The sequence below is a fragment of the Geotrypetes seraphini genome, chromosome 3 (assembly GCF_902459505.1).
Source record: "Geotrypetes seraphini chromosome 3, aGeoSer1.1, whole genome shotgun sequence".
NCBI classification, from domain to species: domain Eukaryota; kingdom Metazoa; phylum Chordata; class Amphibia; order Gymnophiona; family Dermophiidae; genus Geotrypetes; species Geotrypetes seraphini.
The window spans coordinates 19,481,869-19,503,392 of record NC_047086.1 but is presented as its reverse complement, the minus strand read 5'-3'; the positions used below and the strand labels follow the sequence as shown (position 1 = coordinate 19,503,392).

Sequence of the window (21,524 nt, the reverse complement as noted above, 5' to 3'; positions counted from 1 at the left end):
GTGGGTTTAGGGTGGAGCTTGGGAGGTCTGCTATGGGCAATCAGCCGCCACCAGTGCCTCTCCTTCTCTCCCGCCCTCTTCCCTGCTGGCACCCCCTATTGGCGTCATCACGGCAAGGTCTGCACACTTCCGGGTGCCTTGAGCCGTGGCCACTACCTGCGGCCCTCGCTAAATTTTCCGACTTCATTTTGGTCCCGGATCATTTTTGAGTTGTGCAGGCCCTACAGCATCAGTAATGGGCCTCTATGTTTTTTATCATATCCTTCTATTATTACCTCAGTCTGATCCGGGATTGGGTTCTGGTACTAAGGGCCTTCCTAGACTTTTATTTGTGGAATTTTTCCCCAGCTGGTAGCTGAAGTTACTACTGGGGCTGTGGCGCTTTCCTGTGTTCTTATATTAATCCAACAGCTACAGCATCTTTCAACTCAAGCTATCCTTGCATCAAGTCTTACGGTGACTAGATGTTTTTAACTTGATTTCTGATAATTGGCAATGAATTTGGAAAAATATTTTCTTTGTCCTGTCTTATGGGCATCACAGATCACCACTGCTATAATCATCTTTGCTTATTTGATTTATTTTATTAGACTCCCTCTTCAATATTTCTGGTCTTACCTCCTAGTTTCTTCTGTGATTGTTTTCTTTCTACTATGCACTCAAATACAAATTATTTCTTTTCGTCTTATTGCCTTGCATATTTTATCCCCCCCCCCCCCTTTTGTCTTCTCGGGTCTTCTCAACTTATTTACCATTAAACATGAAATATAAACCAATAAGAAATACCAGGAAAACAAAAGGCCAAACTACATTTTTCATATGCTGCTTGATGTTTTAAAGTGTTTTGTCATTCCCTTGTGATCATCTGTACTTTTCAGTTACTCATCGCATGCAAAGCCCACATCTTCCACTGCTGTGAATTTACTTAAGAGTTGCTCTTCTTTCCTGAACAATCACTGGTGGTTATATTCTTTCTTCTTATCCAGACTTGCACTGCAATGATGCCCTGCGGTGTTGGTAGTTATATACCTACATGGTGGTGTAATTTAACACAGAGAAAACTAACGGTTGCTTAGCAGGAGAGCAGGAGCATGATAATATGCTGTCATTCAAGCAGCAGGAGCTCCTGATCACTTCTGTTGGGGCATGCCCTCCCTTAACGTAGAGCCACATTCACATAAATCAATGCTCTGAAAGTAAGAACATCCTATCCATTGGCACCAATCTGGTGCTGACAATCTTCATGATAGTTGGCTTCACGCATTTTTTTTTCTTACGGTAAAAATAAAATGATGCATAAAAAAATTCCTGCTGGCTGTAGAGAAGAGAATTTTGCATGAACTACTTAGCAAAAATCCATCAAAAATTAATTATGGAATAGCATAAAACTAGCCGCTAATGTGCTTATTGATAAGGTATTTTTAAAATAATGCGATAAAAGGTATTTTGGGTGAATCAAGAGCAAATTAAACGTTGCTGGGGTTAAAATGATATATGAGGGCAAACAACATTATTTAGAAGAGGAAGTTAACTTTTACTTTTTAAAAATTTCAGGTAGTATAAAGAAATCCACATTCAGTGAGGAACTCCCTGATAGCTTCTGGCAGAAGGTGAAATAGTAGCTAGGGAGTGCCAACAATACAGTCTACGTCACCCTTTTACTAAGCTGCAATCAGCAGTAATGTGTGTTTACTGCAGGGTAAAAAAACACAACATCAGGGCACGCTCAGGTATCCCACTGCAGTTTTGGGCTCAGCACTTGGCTCCCACATATGCTTGGGTGTGTCTGTGAGTAGAAAGTAAATCCACCAATGCACAACTTATATACTTCCAGGGAGCTATAATTTTCAAACAATTTCTCCACCTGATAGTACAGTTTTCTATCAGCTGTCTTGCATCCCTTCACTCTTTTAACTATTTTTTGGGACCCTCAGCGCCACCACTCAGAGCTCAATTCGATTTCATTGCTCTAAGCTTTATGTGCCAGCTCCTCATCGGTTCCCTTAATTTAATTTCAATCTCATACGATTAAATATTTGCTTTTGCTATACTCTATTCTTTATAAGTTTTTAAGTGTGTACTTAGCTTTCAACTTGTGGTCTCTGGCTAGGGGAAACATCACGCCGACATGTTTCGCTGCTTGAGCTTTATCAAGGCTTTACCCCTATAAATTTCACCGCCAAACCTGTGACCACTCTGTCCTCAGATATCTATGTGAGTAGAAAGTAGGCATGTTCTACCTACCATATATACTCAAATATAAACAGATCCGAATATAAACCGAGGTAACCGGTTTTCTCTTTGTCCTGTCCCAGCTGGCTCTGCACCCCTGCCCCCTCTCTGAGCCTGCCTTCAGCCCTGGTGGTCTAGCAGTAAGCCGGGACAGGTGTGACCGTGTCCTATCCAACTCTGCACCCCCAACCCCCTCCCCATTACATGCTTCCCCTGGGCTTGCCTTTAGGTGATCCAGGACAGGAGTGACTCTTCCCTTGTCCTGTCCCGGCTGGTTCTGGCCTCCCTCTTAACTCCCACACCTGAAAAGGGCTACCTTGCTTGCCCTGGTGGTCCTCCTACGCTCCTGCCCCGTGCAGAGCTGCTAAAGGAAATGGCTGCTGTGAATTCCTCTCCAGCTCAACCAAACTGGGTAAGAACAGGAGCAGACTAGAAGGGCCATTTGGCCTTTATCTGCCATCATGTTTCTATGTTTCAGACACCTGCTGGAGATAACAGCATACTGGCTGACCAGGAGGCTGGCCATCTAATGGACAGACTTCAACTTAGCAATTTCTGTTTCCACCTGCTGGATTCAACTGCTGATAGTGTGAAGGAAACCACCATTCTGGAGAAACACATCATCTCAGCTATCCTTTCTAAGCTGATTCTCTAAACAGTTTCATTGGCATACATAAATTGCTCTTGAAGATCTAAAATACAGGAAAATTATTAACCTAGTTATATTTGTATTTGCTTTCTACAGTATGTGCACCCACAAAAAATTTCAGTTACTCCTTGAGTTATCACCATATAAATGTGGCACAAACGTTAGCAACTAGTTTCGCTCTCTGCAACGATAAAAACAAATTAATTTATTTTAAAAATTTTTTTATTAAAAAATGCAGTACAAAAGGAACCTCCTAACAACAATAGGACAATATATCTATATAATTTATTTACTGTATATACTCAAATATAAGCTGACCCGAATATAAACCAAAGTAACCTTTTTCTTCCAAAAAAGGAGAAAAGGTTGACGAACATAAACACAGAGGGGAGGGGGGGGGAAGAGGTGCCAGGCTTTGCACCCAGCCCCCCTCTCTTCCTGCCCTGCCAGGCTCTAGGCTCTGCAACCTGTTACCCCCCTCCCTCCTTGCCAGGCTCTGTCCCTGTTCCCCTTCCCTTCCAGGGTCTGTACCCTATCACCTCTCCATTCCTGCTCTGCCAGGCTCTGCACCCAGTCGCCCCTCCCTCCTGACCAGCTCTGTCCCGTCCCCCTCTTCCTTCCTTCTCTCCCGAAGCTTTGCAGGCCTCCACTGGCCATGCCATAAGACCTGGTGGTCCAGTGGTGGAAAAGCTCTAGCCCTATAAGACTCCCAAAGCAGCAAGGAATATAGTTTATAAAAATAGTTTTTCTCCTTTACCTTGAACCCTCAAATAAGAAGGTTTATTGAAAATAAACCCTTCCTCAGAAAACCAAATGAATGACCTTGTACTATTTGCAAAATAATTAAACAATGACACACAAAACCTTTTAATCTTTGGACGCTTTCATAGCCCATCAGCGAAGGAATTATTCTCTGCTCCACATTTAACACACTGCAACCTGCAAGGAAGGCTCTCTTTTGAGAAAAGAATACTCTGTGCATGACATTCCTGCAGCAATTTATAAAATCAACTTTATATGTCAAACAACTAAAAATAAATATTATGGTTCTTTACATAGTTCCTTATTTTTTTGCATTTCTTATTAAAAAGTACAGTATATAGTTTATAAATATATGGAATAGAAAGGTTTGCCTAATGGCTTGGTTTTGCCTTTAGGAGGCCTTTGACAGAAATACATGGTTAAAACCATGAATTTTATGCTAATAGAGCTTTTTAAACTACTCTTTAACTTTATTACACATATAACACAGGATTCCATTTGGGGTGCATTTGAGAAAGACGACATTATAACTGTCAGCTGTTGACAATGCTGGCTCCAAGAGAAAGATGACCAGATTGGACAAGACTAAGCCAACAGTTCTGTCCCGCAGAGTGTGATATATTATTTCAAAATGCCACTCCCTCCCCCATTGGATCTTCCATACCATTGCCCCATTTTTTTTTTCCTGCAGAACATCCTTGGCATCTCTTTGCTGTGTTCCAAGTACAGCAGTCTCAAACCACATGCCATAATGCCCAAAATATGTGCCAAAAAAAAATCTATCATAAAAATAGATGAAATCTCTTAGGACTCCTCAAATTCCCCTTCCAAATTATCATATCTACTGCAGAAGTGAAGCAAAGAACATATATCTCCTCTTTTCATATGTTAAATTGCTTTCTTTTCTTGTATGAACTGAATTTTTTTTTTTACATACAATGTGCCATCTATGGAAATGAAGAAACCAAAGTGTAAACATCCATATTTGTGAGGATTTGGCTGCTGTTCAGGTGTCAGGTCAAAAGCGCGCCGGGACAAAGATGCGTCCAGACAATTGAGCGCAGCGCGGGGGTGCGCGCCGCACAAAATTACTGTTTTTAGGGCTCCGACGGGGGGGGGGGGGCACCCCCCACTTTACTTAATAGAGATCGCGCCGCATTGTGGGGGCGTTGTGGGGGGTTTGCCACTGTTCCCTCTAAGCTGAGCAGGTGTCCTCCAGCTGCATTGCTACCACTAGGGGGTGGAATATTTTCAGTCGCTAAGGACAGGTATGTTCCCTGGAGTCCTGCAGAACTTGCCTGTCCCTCACAATTGAAAAATGTGACAGTGAAACAGCACCCTCTATTGGTGAGACTGTGGGTGGAGGACTCCTGCTCAGCTTAGAGGGAACCCCCCACATTTTACTGAAAACTTCACTTTTTCCCTGTTTTTAGGGAAAAAGTTAAGTTTACAGTAAAATGTGGACAGTTACAACCCCCCAAACCCCCCATAACGCCAGCGCGATCTCTATTAAGTAAACTGGGGGGGCTCCCCAACAAAACCCCCCGTCGGATCCCCTAAAAACAGTAATTTTCTTTGGCGCGCGCCTCCGTCTTGCGCTCAGTTGTCGGCGCGCGCCTTTGTCTTTCGCGGGTTGTCTATGAACCGCTGTTCATGGCAACTTTGATAGACTTCTTGTTACAAGCAAGTTGAACCTTCAAACAGATGAGACCTTTTACTAAAGTGATTTAAAATCGGGGTTTCACGTGTTGTAATGCAGGATTTTGCCGCATGCTAAGTACAGTTTTGCGTTAATGTGAGGCCAGTTACGCTAAGTGCTCCTGTGTTAATTCTGCGTTAGCACGCACTAAGTACAGCATGCTAATTGTTCCATGCCCGATCACCGCCCCTTCCCAGAAAAAAGCAATAATGCACAGCAAAGTGCCACACAATCCCTTAAGTGTTTGCGTAGTAACCTGTTACTGTGAGCTAACTATGTGTTAAATACTTAGGCCTGGATTCTCTAAATGTTGTTGTTTTTTTAAGGCACCAGTAGGGCGCCAAAGTTCAATGAAAAACAGTTTTAACGCTGGTTTTCATTGATTTTCAAGGTGTCCAAAAAATAGGCGCCAGAATCTTGGGCGTGGCTAATGCTGGACGTGGCATTCGGCTTCGTAAAACGCCTAATGGAGGTGCAATTCACATGAAAGGTAGGCACCGGAAATAAAGCCTAGAAAACCCTGGCCTACTTTTTTGGCGCCTACTGTTGCCGGTGGCGTGATTCTCTAACAGGCACCGTTGCATTATTGACAGACGATCAGCAGACGCTAACGGCTGAAGTAACTGTTAATAAGTCCGGGCCTTAATGCCGTTTAGTAAAATTAGTTCCAAGTCTGTTTGTTTTTTTAAAACACGTATATATACAGAGTGGAAGAAAAGCCGTAGTGAATCAAACACTTAGGGAGTAATTTGATAAAGGTTTGTCAAGGTTTAAGGCCTGTTTTACCGCATGAGAAAGGCCTTTTATTACATTACACAGCCATATAGAAATGTATAAGACCTCATAAAACAATCTCATATGCAAGTTGCCATTTTCAGAGGACTGTGGGCAGAAACATAATTTATGCACAGGTCAGCGACTACTGTTTCTGCTGTGAGATAATTGGCCTTTACGCAGGTAAACATACTCTGCTATTTTAGAAAACAGTAAGGGCCTGAAACTTAGCCAGTGGCAATCAGTGTTTTGCTAATTGTAAATGGCATTAAACTCAGAAATCCAATGCCAGGTCATGTCCAGGCTTCAGCTACACAGCATGGCCTCCATTATAATTGTTTATATTTATTTTAAATCTTGCTATACTGGGTTAGTGGAGCCAGTTAATGCTTAGCCGGTTAAGTGTAATATTGAGCATTTAACTGGCTATGGGTTACTGTGTAAACATCAGTCCTATTTATGCTATTAACCTGGCCGGTTAAGTTCTGAAAGCATTAACTAACCAAGTGCCAGTTCCGTCCACAAAATAGCCAGTTTTGACACTGGGGCTATGGTTAACCACTTTGTTATTATCAAGGGTAAAGCAGTATATCATTATAAAATAAACCATAAACCAGTTATTTTCAGTGACAATAACCAGTTAAGTGCAAACAAAAACCAACTGCAGATGTGTACAAGATGCAGGCAGAATTTATTGTGACAAATATAAATATATAAAAACCTTTTTACCAAACAAGAGACCCGACACGGTCCGTGTTTCGGACAAACCTTCGTCGGGGGTCCAATATGCAAAAAGGTTTGAAAAATATGCCACAAAAAATGTAGAATAAAAAATCATAAACCAAAAGGTCCGATACGCTGAGAATCACCAACTGCTGTAAAGCGTCTCACAAACAACCCGTTAAGTGCCACTGAAAATTAGCGGTTAGCTCCAATCTGGAAATTTAATCAGCCCAGATCCATTTCTGGAGGGTTAAATTGCTTGGATTACGGACCTCTAAGTACAGTATATTAGCATGTAACTGCACCTGAGGCATCTCCCTTTTAGGCCCATGACTTATATAAGTTCATTTCCTGTAGCACTTAGGTGTGCCCAGTTAGGCCTGCCAGGATCTCTGTGCATAGCTGCCATTCTAGAACTGGTGACTAGCATATGGCGCTGTGTTATAGAATTGCCCCCATAGACAGAGATGGTCATAAAGGTGGAGGAGTAGCTCTCTATGTAAAGATCAATATCCAAGCGACCGAAATGCAAGGGACCTGGGGAGAGGAAGAAGCGATATGGATTGCTCTGAAAAGAGAAGATGGAACTTCTATCTACGTGGGTGTAGTCTACAGACCTCCGACTCAATCACAGCAAATTGATAAGGATCTGATTGTGGATATCCAAAAGTTTGGAAGGAAAGAGGAGGTTCTGCTGTTGGGAGATTTCAACCTGCCGGATGCGGACTGGAATGTTCCGTCTGTGGAATCGGAAAGAAGTAGGGAGATTGTGGATGCCTTTCAAGAGGCTCTGCTCAGACAAATGGTGACGGAACCCATAAGGGAAAAAGCGATATTGGATCTGGTCCTCACAAATGGAGAGAGTATCTCTAATGTTCGAGTGGGTGCTCACCTGGGTAGTAGCGATCATCAAACGGTTTGGTTTGATATAACGGCTAAAGTGGAGAGCGGCCGCACGATACTTAAAGTCCTAGATTTCAAAAGTACGGACTTTAATGCAATGGGAAAGTACCTGAAGAAAGAGCTGTTAGGATGGGAGGACATAAGAGAAGTGGAAAAACAGTGGTCTAAGGTGAAAGGAGCGATAAAAATGGCTACGGACCTTTATGTGAAGAAAATCAATAAAAACAAGAGAAAAAGGAAGCCGATATGGTTCTCCAACCTAGTGGCTGAGAAAATAAAGGCGAAAGAGTTGGCGTTCATGAAATATAAAAAAACCCAAGAAGAGGAGAGCAGAAAGGACTACAGGGTGAAACTGAAAGAAGCCAAGAGAGAGATACGTTTGGCGAAGGCACAGGCAGAAGAACAAATGGCTAAAAATGTTAAAAAGGGAGATACAATTTTTTTCAGATATATTAGTGAAAGGAGGAAGATAAAAAATGGAATTGCTAGGCTAAAAGATGCTGGGAACAAATATGTGAAGAGTGATGAGGAGAAAGCAAATGTGCTAAACAAATACTTCTGTTCTGTGTTCACAGAAGAAAATCCTGGAGAAGGACCGAGATTGTCTGGCAAAGTTACACGAGAAAATGGAGTAGATTCTGCGCCGTTCACGGAGGAGGGTGTTTATGAGCAACTTGAAAAACTGAAGGTGGACAAAGCGATGGGACCAGACGGGATCCATCCCAGGATACTAAGGGAGCTCAGAGAGGTTCTGGCGAGTCCTATTAAAGACTTGTTCAACAAATCTCTGGAGACGGGAGTGATTCCTGGGGATTGGAGGAGAGCGGATGTGGTCCCTATTCATAAAAGTGGTCACAGGGATGAAGCAGGAAACTACAGGCCGGTGAGCCTCACTTCAGTTGTTGGAAAAATAATGGAAGTGTTGCTGAAAGAAAGGATAGTGTATTTCCTTGAATCTAATGGGTTACAGGATCCGAGGCAACATGGCTTTACAAAAGGTAAATCGTGCCAAACGAACCTGATTGAATTTTTTGATTGGGTGACCAGAGAGCTGGATCGAGGACATATGCTAGATGTAATTTACTTGGATTTCAGCAAAGCCTTTGATACAGTTCCTCATAGGAGGCTGTTGAACAAACTTGAAGGGCTGAAGTTAGGACCCAAAGTGGTGAACTGGGTCAGAAACTGGCTGTCGGACAGACGCCAGAGGGTGGTGGTTAATGGAAGTCGCTCGAAGGAAGGAAAGGTGACTAGTGGAGTCCCTCAGGGTTCGGTGCTGGGGCCAATCCTGTTCAATATGTATGTAAGTGACATTGCTGAAGGGTTAGAAGGAAAAGTGTGCCTTTTTGCAGATGATACCAAGATTTGTAACAGAGTAGACACTGAAGAGGGAGTGGAAAATATGAAAAAGGATCTGCAAAAGTTAGAGGAATGGTCTAATGCCTGGCAACTAAAATTCAATGCAAAGAAATGCAGAGTAATGCATTTGGGGATTAATAATAGGAAGGAACCGTATATGCTGGGAGGAGAGAAGCTGATATGCACGGACGGGGAGAGGGACCTTGGGGTGATAGTGTCTGAAGATCTAAAGGCGAAAAAACAGTGTGACAAGGCAGTGGCTGCTGCCAGAAGGATTCTGGGCTGTATAAAGAGAGGCGTAGTCAGTAGAAGGAAGAAGGTGTTGATGCCCCTGTTCAGGTCATTGGTGAGGCCCCACTTGGAGTATTGTGTTCAGTTTTGGAGACCGTATCTGGCGAAAGACGTAAGAAGACTTGAGGCGGTCCAGAGGAGGGCGACGAAAATGATAGGAGGCTTGCGCCAGAAGACGTATGAGGAGAGACTGGAAGCCCTGAATATGTATACCCTAGAGGAAAGGAGAGACAGGGGAGATATGATTCAGACGTTCAAATACTTAAAGGGTATTAACGTAGAACAAAATCTTTTCCAGAGAAAGGAAAATGGTAAAACCAGAGGACATAATTTGAGGTTGAGGGGTGGTAGATTCAGGGGCAATGTTAGGAAATTCTACTTTACGGAGAGGGTGGTGGATGCCTGGAATGCGCTCCCGAGAGAGGTGGTGGAGAGTAAAACTGTGACTGAGTTCAAAGAAGCGTGGGATGAACACAGAAGATTTAGAATCAGAAAATAATATTAAATATTGAACTAGGCCAGTTACTGGGCAGACTTGCACGGTCTGTGTCTGTATATGGCCGTTTGGTGGAGGATGGGCAGGGGAGGGCTTCAATGGCTGGGAGGGTGTAGATGGGCTGGAGTAAGTCTTAACAGAGATTTCGGCAGTTGGAACCCAAGCACAGTACCGGGTAAAGCTTTGGATTCTTGCCCAGAAATAGCTAAGAAGAAAAAAATAAAAAAAATTTAAATTGAATCAGGTTGGGCAGACTGGATGGACCATTCGGGTCTTTATCTGCCGTCATCTACTATGTTTATCTAGGTGTCTTTGTAAAAATAGGCTACTGCTAGGTGGCTCCAACATATGTGCTCTGAAATATCATGTGGATTTTTATGTAGACTTTGTCTGAGAGTCCCAGCTGCAACATTAGGTGCATATTTCATAAAATAAACGGCTTATCTTTGGCTTTCTCAATGGCAATCCAGGAGCATTTAGTCCTAAGCCATACTGAGCCAGGCTAATGGTCCATCTAGCCCAGTATCCTATTTCCACAGCGGCCAAGCCAAACAGTGCCAACATTCAATTGCTACCCATCACAGGGCAAGCAGTGGCTTCCCCTATGTCTGTCTCAATAGCAGACTACAGACTTTTCCTCCAGGAACCTGTCCATACAAAACTCAAAGACCAGGATTTCAAACTTGTGCACTTTAGTAATCTAATTTAATCTAATCTGCCATTTGTGCATCGCACACTCCCTTTGTAGGCTCAAGGTGACTTACAGAGAATAAAAGGGAGTACATTAGGGCAGGGCAGGATCATGAAGGTTGATTGGAGAATTAGTAGGAAAGATATAGGAAAAGAGGAGTCATAATAGAATGAATATACTGAATGATTTGTGTTGCGTTCAGCTATCAAAGAGAAGGGTCTTCAGTTTCTTCCGAAATAAGGTATAGCTAGGTTCTGTTCTGATTGTTTCTTTGAGGTCATTCCAAGTTTTCACTCCCACTTGAGATTTTTTGTTGTGGGGAGATTCAGTTGTATCCTGTTAAGAGTTCTGCGAGAGATGGACCATGCCATTGAGAAGAGTTGGATAAGAGAAGTGGCTGAGTTTCCATAGAGTGCAGGATGTTTTGAATTTTATTCGAGATGGGATAGGTAGTCAAATAGGTAGTAAAATGGAGGAGTATCTGAAGTAAGAACTAATAGAATGGGAGAACATAAGGGAAGTGGAAAAACAATGATCCAAGCTAAAATGAGCAATAAAAATGGATACTGACCTGTATGTGAGAAAAATAAATAAAAACAAGAGAAAAAGGAAACAGATATGGTTCTCCAAACTAGTGGCAGAAAAAATAAAGGCAAAAGAGTTAATGTTTATGAAATGGAGAAGCACAAAATGGAATACCGGATGAAAATGAAAGAAGCTAAAAGAGAGATACGTCTGGTGAAAGTGTAGGCAGAAGAGCAAATTGCTAGAAATATAAAAAGGAAGACAAACATTTTTCAGGTACTGTATTTTTCGCTCCATAAGATGCACCTGACCATAAGACGCACCCTAGATTTAGAGGAGGAAAATAAGAAAAAAACCCATTCTGAACCAAATTCTCCCTGCCAGGCTCTGCACCGAACCCCACACTTCTTGCCAGGCTCTGTACCCTGTCCCCCCTCTGGTGGTCTAGTGGTAGGCTGGGACAGGGCGGGCAGGAACAGGGCATAGGGCAGGCAGGGACCGGGCACAGGTGTCAAGGCAGATGACTTTTTAAAATATGCAATGTCACCTCAGTAACAACTATAGAAAAATAGACAAATATAATTCAAAATATAGACAGCAGATATAAATTCTCAAAACTGACACATTTTGATCACTAAATTTAAAATAAAATCATTTTTCCTACCTTTATTGTCTGGTTCTTTTTTTTCTTTCTTTCCTCAGGCCCAACAATTGTCCCTTCCTCCCTCTCTCCTATGTTCTCCTCACTGCCTCCCAGCCTTTGTCCTCTTTCCCCCCTCCCCCACTAAGGCCCAACAATTGTCCCTTCCTCCTATGTTCCCCTCACTGCCTTCAAGCCTCTATCCTCTTCTGGCCCTCCCCCCTCAAGCCTGCCCGCCCACCTGATTTAATTACCTCCTGCTGCTGGTGCTGTGAGGACACATCAACAAAGCAGCAGCGAAGAGGGGGGGGGGGGAACGGGACTCCTGGCTCAGCAGCATGGCACCAGAACGGAAGAAATTGCTGGGAAGGGCTAGGCAAGTGCAGCAATTGCAGGCCGCCAGCTCGGAAGCTTTACCCCGGGTCAGCATTGTGCAATTGCTGCACTCACCTAGCCTTTCAGCGGCAGTGAGCGAGTTACCAGCAGAGGGTGGTGATCTAAATAAGGTAATCGGGGGGTATGTGTGTGTGTGGATTGGGGGTATTCGCTCCATAGGACGCACCCTTTTATCCACCCACTTTTTTTTATTTTTTTGGGGGGGGAAGTGTGTCTTATGGAGCGAAAAATACAGTAGTCTTCCCCCTGGATTTTAATAGTCTTAATATTGTACACCGCTTAGACAATTTATTTAAAGCGGTATATCAAATTTTAAATAAAATTTGAAACCACAGTGGAATCCACCATAGGTTGCTCCAAAAACAGCTGTAAATAAGGAGCCAATGGATAAAGCTTAGACATAGCTTTAGAAAGCCAGAAAGAGCTTTCTGGGGTATCCCACTGTTTCATAACCAGACCAAAAAGCTGTAGATGGATGGAAAAAAGGAGGACAGCACATTAAAACAGTCCATGTCCGAACACTGTGACATGGAAGGTGGAGATTTCAATTTGAGCTCTTTCAGAACATCAGCAATAAAGTAATGGACAGCAACATTCTTAAAAAGTCTGCGGACGGAGGGGTCCTCACCCAAATTCTGAGTCCAACTTAGAAGAAACCGACATACCTGCTGGCTGCATCAAACAAGTTAGGTCCAAAACTTAGGCTTTCCAGAGGAGCCAAATAAAGTCCGGGGAAAATTCACACTCCATGGCCACTGCTGGGCACTCGCATCATACCAAAGGAGTCCCCTGACTTGGAACGCAGGTGTTTGGCGCCAAACTCCAGAACAGTCTTTGGATGAGACTTTTTGCTGAAACCACAGACCCAGGCCAGCTCCCCAGCCCTGGAGGACCCAGATGAGGTGAAGCCCAAAGCTCCCGCCCCACTGATCCAGTGACAATCTGGCACAATTGATGCACATATTCAACAGATTAGGGGCTGAGGTGTCCATCCCAAATGACTTTTTAACAAAATCGAGGGGTTCTGAGGCAGAAATAAAACTTTTTTTGAAAAAAAAGATAGATAAAAATTCAAGATGGCTACCGCCAGCGATTTCGAACCGCGATTTCGCACCATAAACAGCAAACAAAGAAAATCTGAAAATAAAAAATAGCAATTTGGGATTTAGGGAGGTGGGAAACCTGAATCCTACCCTTAGAAACTCTGAAAAATGAGTTTTACCACATTCCACAGACCACTCCCTAAGCTTTCAAAAGAAATGAAGGTGTACTTACAGTCTGTGCAGCGCCTGGTTGTCAACTCTGTTACACTGCAACTGAATGGAGTAAAGGATTTTCTGCCTCAAAAACTGCTGCAAATGACCAAATATGAAAATCTTCAGACTGCCAGACGGACTTTGACTGTAACCTCCACCCCCATGAAACCACTCCATGAATCTGGAGTGGGAAATGCAGCCTGCGCCCTGAAACCTGGAGGGACTTTTACTCAGGACGCATACATCCTGCGCTTAAACCCTTGACAAGGTCAGAGGGCAAGCGAACTTCCAGTGGAATGGGTGGCACACAGCAGGCTGGCTCCACAGGTCCATCGAAGTATCTCTGTGAAGCAGCAGTCTGGCTCTGCGGGACTGCGTCCTTTCCTCCGACAGAAGTCCACCCAAAAAGACAAACTTTAAGCAAACAAAATAAGAAAAAGATGCAGAGCAGGGCAGATGACTTCTGCATGGATTGCTTACAGAAATTGAAACTGTAGGGGGCTCCAACTCTCTTTCTCTCTCTCTCTAAGATAGGAGGAGCACATGCTTAGAAAAGTGTTTGGAGTTCTGCAACTCCCGGATTACAGAAGGGACTGAATACCTAGCGTACTGAATCCGGAAGGGACGTAACAGAAAAATAATAATAAATTCCTCCCAAAAAAACAATCCAAAAATATCTATTTGACTATTTTATTTAATCCAATAGACATGCTTTTTTTTTTTTTTTTTTTAAATGAAAAAGCCAGTAGTGCCAAACTTGTACAAGACAGATGCAATTATCCAGGTCTCTCTCAGGCGGTCATGAAACTGAAACCCAGGAGGAAGGAGATTATTTGATTTAAAGGACAGCAACAGAACCAAATGCTCTTTTTCTTACTCCCACATTTCTGGGTTCTATTTTAAGATGGATTTCTCACATCTGTGCATATAATATAGGGAGGAAAAAAACGCTTTTAACAATAAGGTCCCTTATTTTTTTTTACCAGAAATCTCAAGGTAGAATCCCTTGAAGAAACTTAAGTTTTTTTGTTTTTTACATCCATCTACGCTACGGTATTGCTCATTATTCTTCTTTATCTTTTCGTTTAAAAGTTAGAACCCATTTTATGAATGCTTTTCAAGGTCATAGTTACGTGCATTCACAATCCCTTCTGCCTCTCCCTCCAAATTAGCTGCCGTTGCGGATTTGTTAAAGGTGTATTCTAACAGGACACAGATGTTATAAAGATGCATATGTTAGTGGAAACCAGTTGCGGGCTAAAGGTTTCAAACGCACAGTGTATTTTTACATACGTTTTTCTTATTTATGTGCTGGGATGACAAGTGAAGCCTTTTATTGGCTCAAGAAGATGTGTTTATTCACCGGAAACACTTGAATTAGCAAGCCTAGCTGTCAGAGTCTTTTCAGGTGACTGAAGATTTAATAAAAGGCCACAGAAAAGGTTCATATTGGCTCCTGTGAATTAAAGAAAACATATGTGATTTGCAGAAAAGAACAAAACCCAATGAGGTGCAACTCAAAGTAGATGTTAATATTTTTTGACATATATTTTTGCCAGCATCAGGCCAAGAGCTATGCTTCAGAAGCTGTTAACTTTTTCCTTATCAATTACCCCCTGAATTTACAGTAGCCTATGCAGGATAGGACAAAGGCCTAGAGAAGTTGGGCGAAGTCAGGTTCAGAGAAGTAGTTCCTTATTTTCTTGAGCTGCTGGAGATAGTAGGACGAGGATGAGATTACTTGGGAAATATGTCCGGAGAGTGAAAGGTTTGCGTCTAGAAATATACCTAAGTTACTTGCTTAGTTTTTTGCAGTTCTGGTAGTGGCTTCCCAGAGAAGAGAGGGACAAGTGCGTTGCTCTTTGCAGATCCAAAGGAGTTCTGTTTTTGAAGCATTTAGTTGCAGTTTATGTGTTTTTAGCATGTTTTAGTTGTTTATCTGTATGTTTTATGTTCTAGAAATAATTGATAGACTCTTGAAAAAGGCATGTGCTGCTGAAACACTGGCTGTGCATTAATTGAATAAAGTCCTGTTATTCAAGATTATCTTGGTTGGAGACATTTCTTTCTAGTTTGCAACATTCATTTTTTAAGATTCTCAATTCTGTGGAGAACCATGGCTTTTTATTGCATAATGTACAACGCATTGCATACATCTAATAGCGTTATAGAAATTATTATTAGTGGTACTAGTAATTAGAGAATGACACAGGGACAAATTTGTTCCCGTGCCTGCGAGTTCTGTCCCTGTCCCATTCCTGCAAGCTCTGTCTTCATCTGCACAAGCCTAAGTGTTCGAGGCTTATGCAGACGAGGACAAAGCTTGCAGGGATGGGGCAGAGACAGGGACAGAACTCATGGGGATGGCGATACTGTAGATCCCGCAAGCTTGGGAACAATTTGTAGTAGTAGTAACAGCACACACTGCAGCCAATTATTTCCTCTGCTTTTGCAGATGGGGCCTGGATCTCTGTCTCCTGCTTCTATCTCCTCCGTATGGAAAGGTGGGAACAGGGTTTTCCACCTGCTGTTAATTATTTGGTTTGCATTTCACACATGTATACAGAGAACAACTTCCAGCATTACAAACACATGCATTAAGATGAACAACTAGCCTTGACAGTAAATGCCCATAAGGCATATGTTCTGTTTCCTGCTGCACACTGAAACAGGTTTATATGGGCTGTACAGAGAAAGAATTTTACTGGACTCTGAAAACTTGAGGTGATAAGATGTTATAGTTCCATAAACCTAAAAAAAAAATTATATGGTTCTATTTCTGCTTTATTAGATTTAGACAGCCAAAGGTTGGGTGTAGAGCTGAATTCATAAACGGTAAAGATATTTTGTTGTTTTCACTGAAAGCTTATTCCAACGTAGGATCACAAGCCAAATCCAATGACACTGAAATCGATATATAAAATTAACACATCAAGCTGTGGCATTGGGTTTACCTCTCTTTCCTCCATATTCAGCCACTGTTTTGGATCATCCTCGGTTGCTAAAAAGGCAATCAATTCCAGAGCGGTGAGCCGAGTCTGCCGTCTAGATGATACAAAGATGAGCACAGGCTTGGCTGGGGAATGGCTCCGAATAGCTGTAAAACAAATAACATTCTGTCTATATAAACTGCATGCATTTATATACATTATATAAACATTGGTTAAATTGCATGTATTTATAGACATTATATAAACATTAGCTCAACTGGAACGCTAGCTGTCGCAGGAGATGAAATATGATATACAGGGCATTACATACCTAAAGACAATTGTCCCCCTATGGTTTATGCTTCTACCCAAACAGGGAAGGCTTTTTTAAAATAAGCTGTTAAATTCAGTCTGTAGCTATTTCATTTATGAAGATGCTTTACGACTCAGCTGTATACAATCACAGCGAGAGCACATCTGGAACATGGTCATGCCATGTTAAAAGGAACATTGCAAAGTGAGGAAAAAGCACATCAAAAACATATCCCTTATTCATTTCAGAAAAGAAAACGATAAATTGTTATCTTGGAAAGTAGGTGTTTAAGAATTATTATTGCTAATAAATACTTGGAAGGTCAAGATGGAAGAACTTGGAAAGGTGGAAAGTAACAGCAGGAAGGGAAATGGAACGGGATCTTAAAACAGTATTTCACTGTCAGGAAATTGGCTCTTCTGCCCAGAGATATTATGGGATTCATGTGATACACTATAGACACTATACACTATGAGAGCCATTTTTGATAGGACGTCTAAGTCCAACTTTGGATGCTTCCTGCAAGATGGAGAAACGGCCATTTTCGAAGCCGGCAATATCACGAGATGTCCAATTTTTTTTATTTTGAAAATTGTTTAGTTAGACATCTTGGCTGCCAGGATATCTCTAACCCTTAGGAGGTCCAACTTTATTTGCCATTTTGGAACACAAAACGCCCTAATGCAGGCCATTTGGACATAGGAGGGGCCAGCACTGCAGTGGGGCACTTTAGAGGGCAATGCTGTGAACTTCACATAACGGTGCCAGAAGTACATCTCACTGTAATCCCCTTCTAATGTATGGTGAGCCCTCTAAAACTCCGCCAAAACTTACTATACCTATCTGTCTGCCACCCCACAGAAACTTTCAGAAAAGAAAGTGACTATACCACATTTCGAAAGAAACTGAAAACCCTTCTTTTTTGATAGCTATCTCTACATGTATCTAAAGTCAAGCTCTTCTGACTCATTCCCTCCTTTTCCAGAAACTCCACTCTATTATGTCTAGGTTTTGCCCTAATCCCAATTCCCTCTAAATCCCTCCTCTTCCTACTTGAACCTTTCATGTTCTAATGTAATTTCTTCTTGATGTAATTCGCCTTGAGCCTATTTAGGTATTGAGTGACGCACAAATAACAGATTAGAATAACCTTTATGGCTGCAGGTGGCACCTTTATAATAATAATAATAATTTTATTCTTATATACCGCCAAAGCCATGGTAGTTCGAGGCGGTTTACAATAAGAAGAGCTGGATAATCAGCGACATAGTTACAATGTAGAATCAACGAATACAAGTATACAGAATAGGAGAGATAATGAACAAAAAAATTCTTAGGTAACAAATCGGTTAAACAGTTTCGTTTTTACTAATTTTCTAAAACTAAAATAAGATGAGGAGTGCATGATAAAGTTTCACGGTCAATTGTTCAGTTTACCTGCCTGGAAAGCTAGAGTTCTGTCCAGGAATCTTTTATAACGGCAGGCCTTTATTGTTGGGTAGGTGAGCATGTGGATTCTACGTGTGGGCCTAATAGAACAACCCAAATTAAAGTGGGGAAACCAGGTACATAGGGGCCAAAGCAAAGGTTGATTTGAAACAGAGCCAAGAAAATTTAAATAAAACTCTTGCCTCGAGAGGTAGACAATGAAGTTTTTGATAATAGGGACTTATGTGTTCCCATTTTTTTAAACCGAAAATCAGACGTACTGACGAATTTTGAATACTTTGGAGTCTTTGAAGGATTTTCTTGAAAGTTCTCAAATAAATGATGGCAGTATAGAAGAATTTGGGTGGGTTTTGGTGGGCTCACATTTTCCACCATAAATGTAGTGGTTAGGGCCTGGGTCCTCCTCTCTAGGGCTCACTAGCCCACTCACCAGGCCACTTAAGACACCTCTGTGAAGCTGTACTAGGCTTTTTCATAGCAGGTATTGCTGTTCTAGAGACAGGTATGAACTGTTTCCTTCAGATTTGGGGGTGGATGGGAGGGGGTTAGTGTGTGTGTAGGGGGGTCATTACTTAATACCTCCAGTAGATGGGGTTAGTGTGTGTGTATGGGGGTCATTACTTAATACCTCCAGTAGTCATCTAGTCAGTTTGGGTAACTTTTTGGCACTTAGACACTTTTAAAACAGGTCCTGGGAAAGGTTTGATTACCGCCACAAAATATCCAAGTCTATGCACGCCCAGAGCAACCCCCTCCCTTTTACTCTTGGATGAACAGCGGGAAGAATGGTTCACAAGAAGTTCAGAAAGATGGTTTAAAAAAAAAAAAATTGGCACTTGGCCATCCTGGTGATTATGATATCCACGTGCTGATTTACTAAACTAAACTAAACTAAACCTTAGGTTTGTATACCGCACCATCTCCATAGTCGTGGAGCTCAGCACGGTTTACAGGAATTGGGATGAGAAAGGAACTCCAAGGAAAGATTGGAGGAAAGAAGAATGTTTAGAGGACTAGGAAACAAAGGAGGAGGGAGTGTTTCATTTTTGAAAAAAGCCAGGTTTTCAGATGATTACGGAAAAGTTGGAGAGAGCTCAGGTTCCGAAGAGGGGAGTAAGGTTGTTCCAGAGCTCAGTGAATCTGAAGGGGAGGGAAGTCCCCAGCTTTCCTGGATGGGAAATGCCTTTTAGTGAGGGGAAGGATAGTTTCAATTTTTGGGTAGGTCTGGTGGTATTAAGATTTGAGGAGTTCCAAGAAAGTGGAATAAATGGAGGAAGGATGCCATGGAGGATCTTGAAAGTTAGGCAGATGCATTTGAAGTGGACTCTGTTTTCTGGATGTCCTGGGGTTTTGAAAATGCTAAAAATAACAGTTCAAAAAGATGTTGGTGTTAATACATGAAAATAGACATAAAAATAAGCATCTGGCAAGTGTTTGGTAATCAGAATCATAAAGAGGAAAAATAAACATTTCATTCTTGGGGAAAAATGAATGATAAAAAGGGAATGCTAGATATCAACAAACGGAATGAAAACATTAAGGCAGTGCTAGACAACATAACCCCAAAAAGAAAATATCAAACAGAAGAAATAACCCCTGATACACAAACAAACTAATATTACTGAAACAAGAATGTATGATACTGGAGAGAAAATGGAACAAAATTAGAGAGAGGAAGACAAAATAGAATGGAGAAAAAAGATAAAACATACTAAATAGAAGAAAAACTAGACCTAAATAAACTATTTCAGATAACAAATTTCCTAACAACCCCAACAAAATTAACAACCGCTGTCAAATTAGCAGAAATGACACTGATAATAGACATTATAGTGTGAAATACTAATGCTAATACCAGTACTGCTGAAGGAGACACCTATACATTACATTACATTACATTAGGGATTTCTATTCCGCCTGTGCCTTGCGGTTCTAGGCGGATTACAATATAGAAAATATCTGGGACATTCCAGTAGAGTTACATTTCAGGATAAGAGTAAGTTACAGGAACAGTAATGAGTTATGATACTACAATTTCACAGAAGATAATACTTATTACAGAAGATATTACATATAATAGAAGATAATGCATTTTACAGAGGTAATACATGTCAACTCGATCGGTTAAATCGGGTGTAGTGTAGAAGAAATTACAGTACATTCTAGATCGCAGATAAAAAGATGATATAGGTGGGTATTTCCGAAGTCGTTGATTGGGAGCTCATTGGGTGGTGGTTAGAGTGATGGGAGATATTTTTTGAACAGTAATGTTTTTATTTCTTTGCGGAATTCTTTTATGTCTGTTGTTTTGGTCAGTAATTTTGAGATGTCAGAGTCTATTTTAGCTGCCTGTGTCCCCAGGAGGTTGTCGTAAAGTTTCTTACGACAAGTACCGTTGAGTGGAGGGTAAGTGAAAAGGTTCTGTGTTCTATACACTATAAGAATTACTCAAAGGAGTCTCAGAGACTCAGCAAGCATAGAAGGTAGCATTAGCTGTTTAAGCAAACTACATGTATGCTTTATTAGAGCACAGAATCATATCCTTGGCTGATATTGCCAGAAAAAAAAGTGCTCTTTACTGTATCTCTCAACCGCAGTTCTTCAATGCAAGGCTCTGCCCATTCATACTCTGCACAAGCCTCAAACACTTTCAAATCATAAGTGTCCGAGGCTTGTGCGGTTATGGCACGTCTACAGATCATTCAAAATACGTCCATTAAGCTCATTTTCAAAGCTAAGAAGTTCGATCACGTAACACCCCTTCTTAAGAAAGCCCACTGGCTTCCAGTTGCCCATCGGGTAACATATAAACTATGTCTGCTTACATTTAAATCCCTTCTTTCTAAAACTCCGGCTTTCATCTACAAGTTATTAATTCCTTACACCTCCCATAGAACATTAAGATCTGCTGAACAGCATTTGCTAACAATTCCTTCCCTTAAAATTATTAATACCAGACGACAGTTGATCTTTACAGTTACGGCCTCCCAAACTTGGAATTCTCTCCCTAGCCATTTAAGGGAAGAACCCAATATAGAAAAGTTTAAAGGTAAACTGAAGAGTTTTCTCTTTAAAGATGCCTTTGTAAACTAATCATTTAGTCTTTGAACTAATTTTATTTTTCTTTCTACAATTTTATTGAAGTAACTTTTTTATCTTCCCTCTCCTTATGTATCCCCCTTATTTGTTTCTTTAACTTTTATACAAATTGTAATTCTTACCCATCTCCTCCCTTATGTTTCTAGTTTTGTCAAATTTGTCATTAGTCTTGTTAGTCTTAGTCTTTTTATTTATTGTATTATCCCCCTTACTTTGTCATTTTATTAACATGTACATCACTTAGAATTTAGATTAAGCGATTAATCAAATTATTATTAAACTTGAAACTTGAAATTATTATTAAACTTACAGGAAGGGGGCAGGGGCAGGTTCAGCG

General features: G+C 41.4%; 1 protein-coding gene across 3 annotated transcripts in view; it reads right to left on the bottom strand.

Annotated features, from left to right (window-relative positions):
* The window catches only part of ASCC3 (activating signal cointegrator 1 complex subunit 3), a 938,401-nt gene that overhangs the window by 241,452 nt on the left and 675,425 nt on the right, over positions 1-21,524 (bottom strand). For all 3 annotated transcript variants that reach the window (XM_033936490.1, XM_033936487.1, XM_033936488.1), the window contains exon 30: positions 16,351-16,493. In XM_033936490.1, the coding sequence (XP_033792381.1) occupies positions 16,351-16,493 (143 nt within the window). The remainder of the gene's footprint in view (positions 1-16,350; positions 16,494-21,524) is intronic.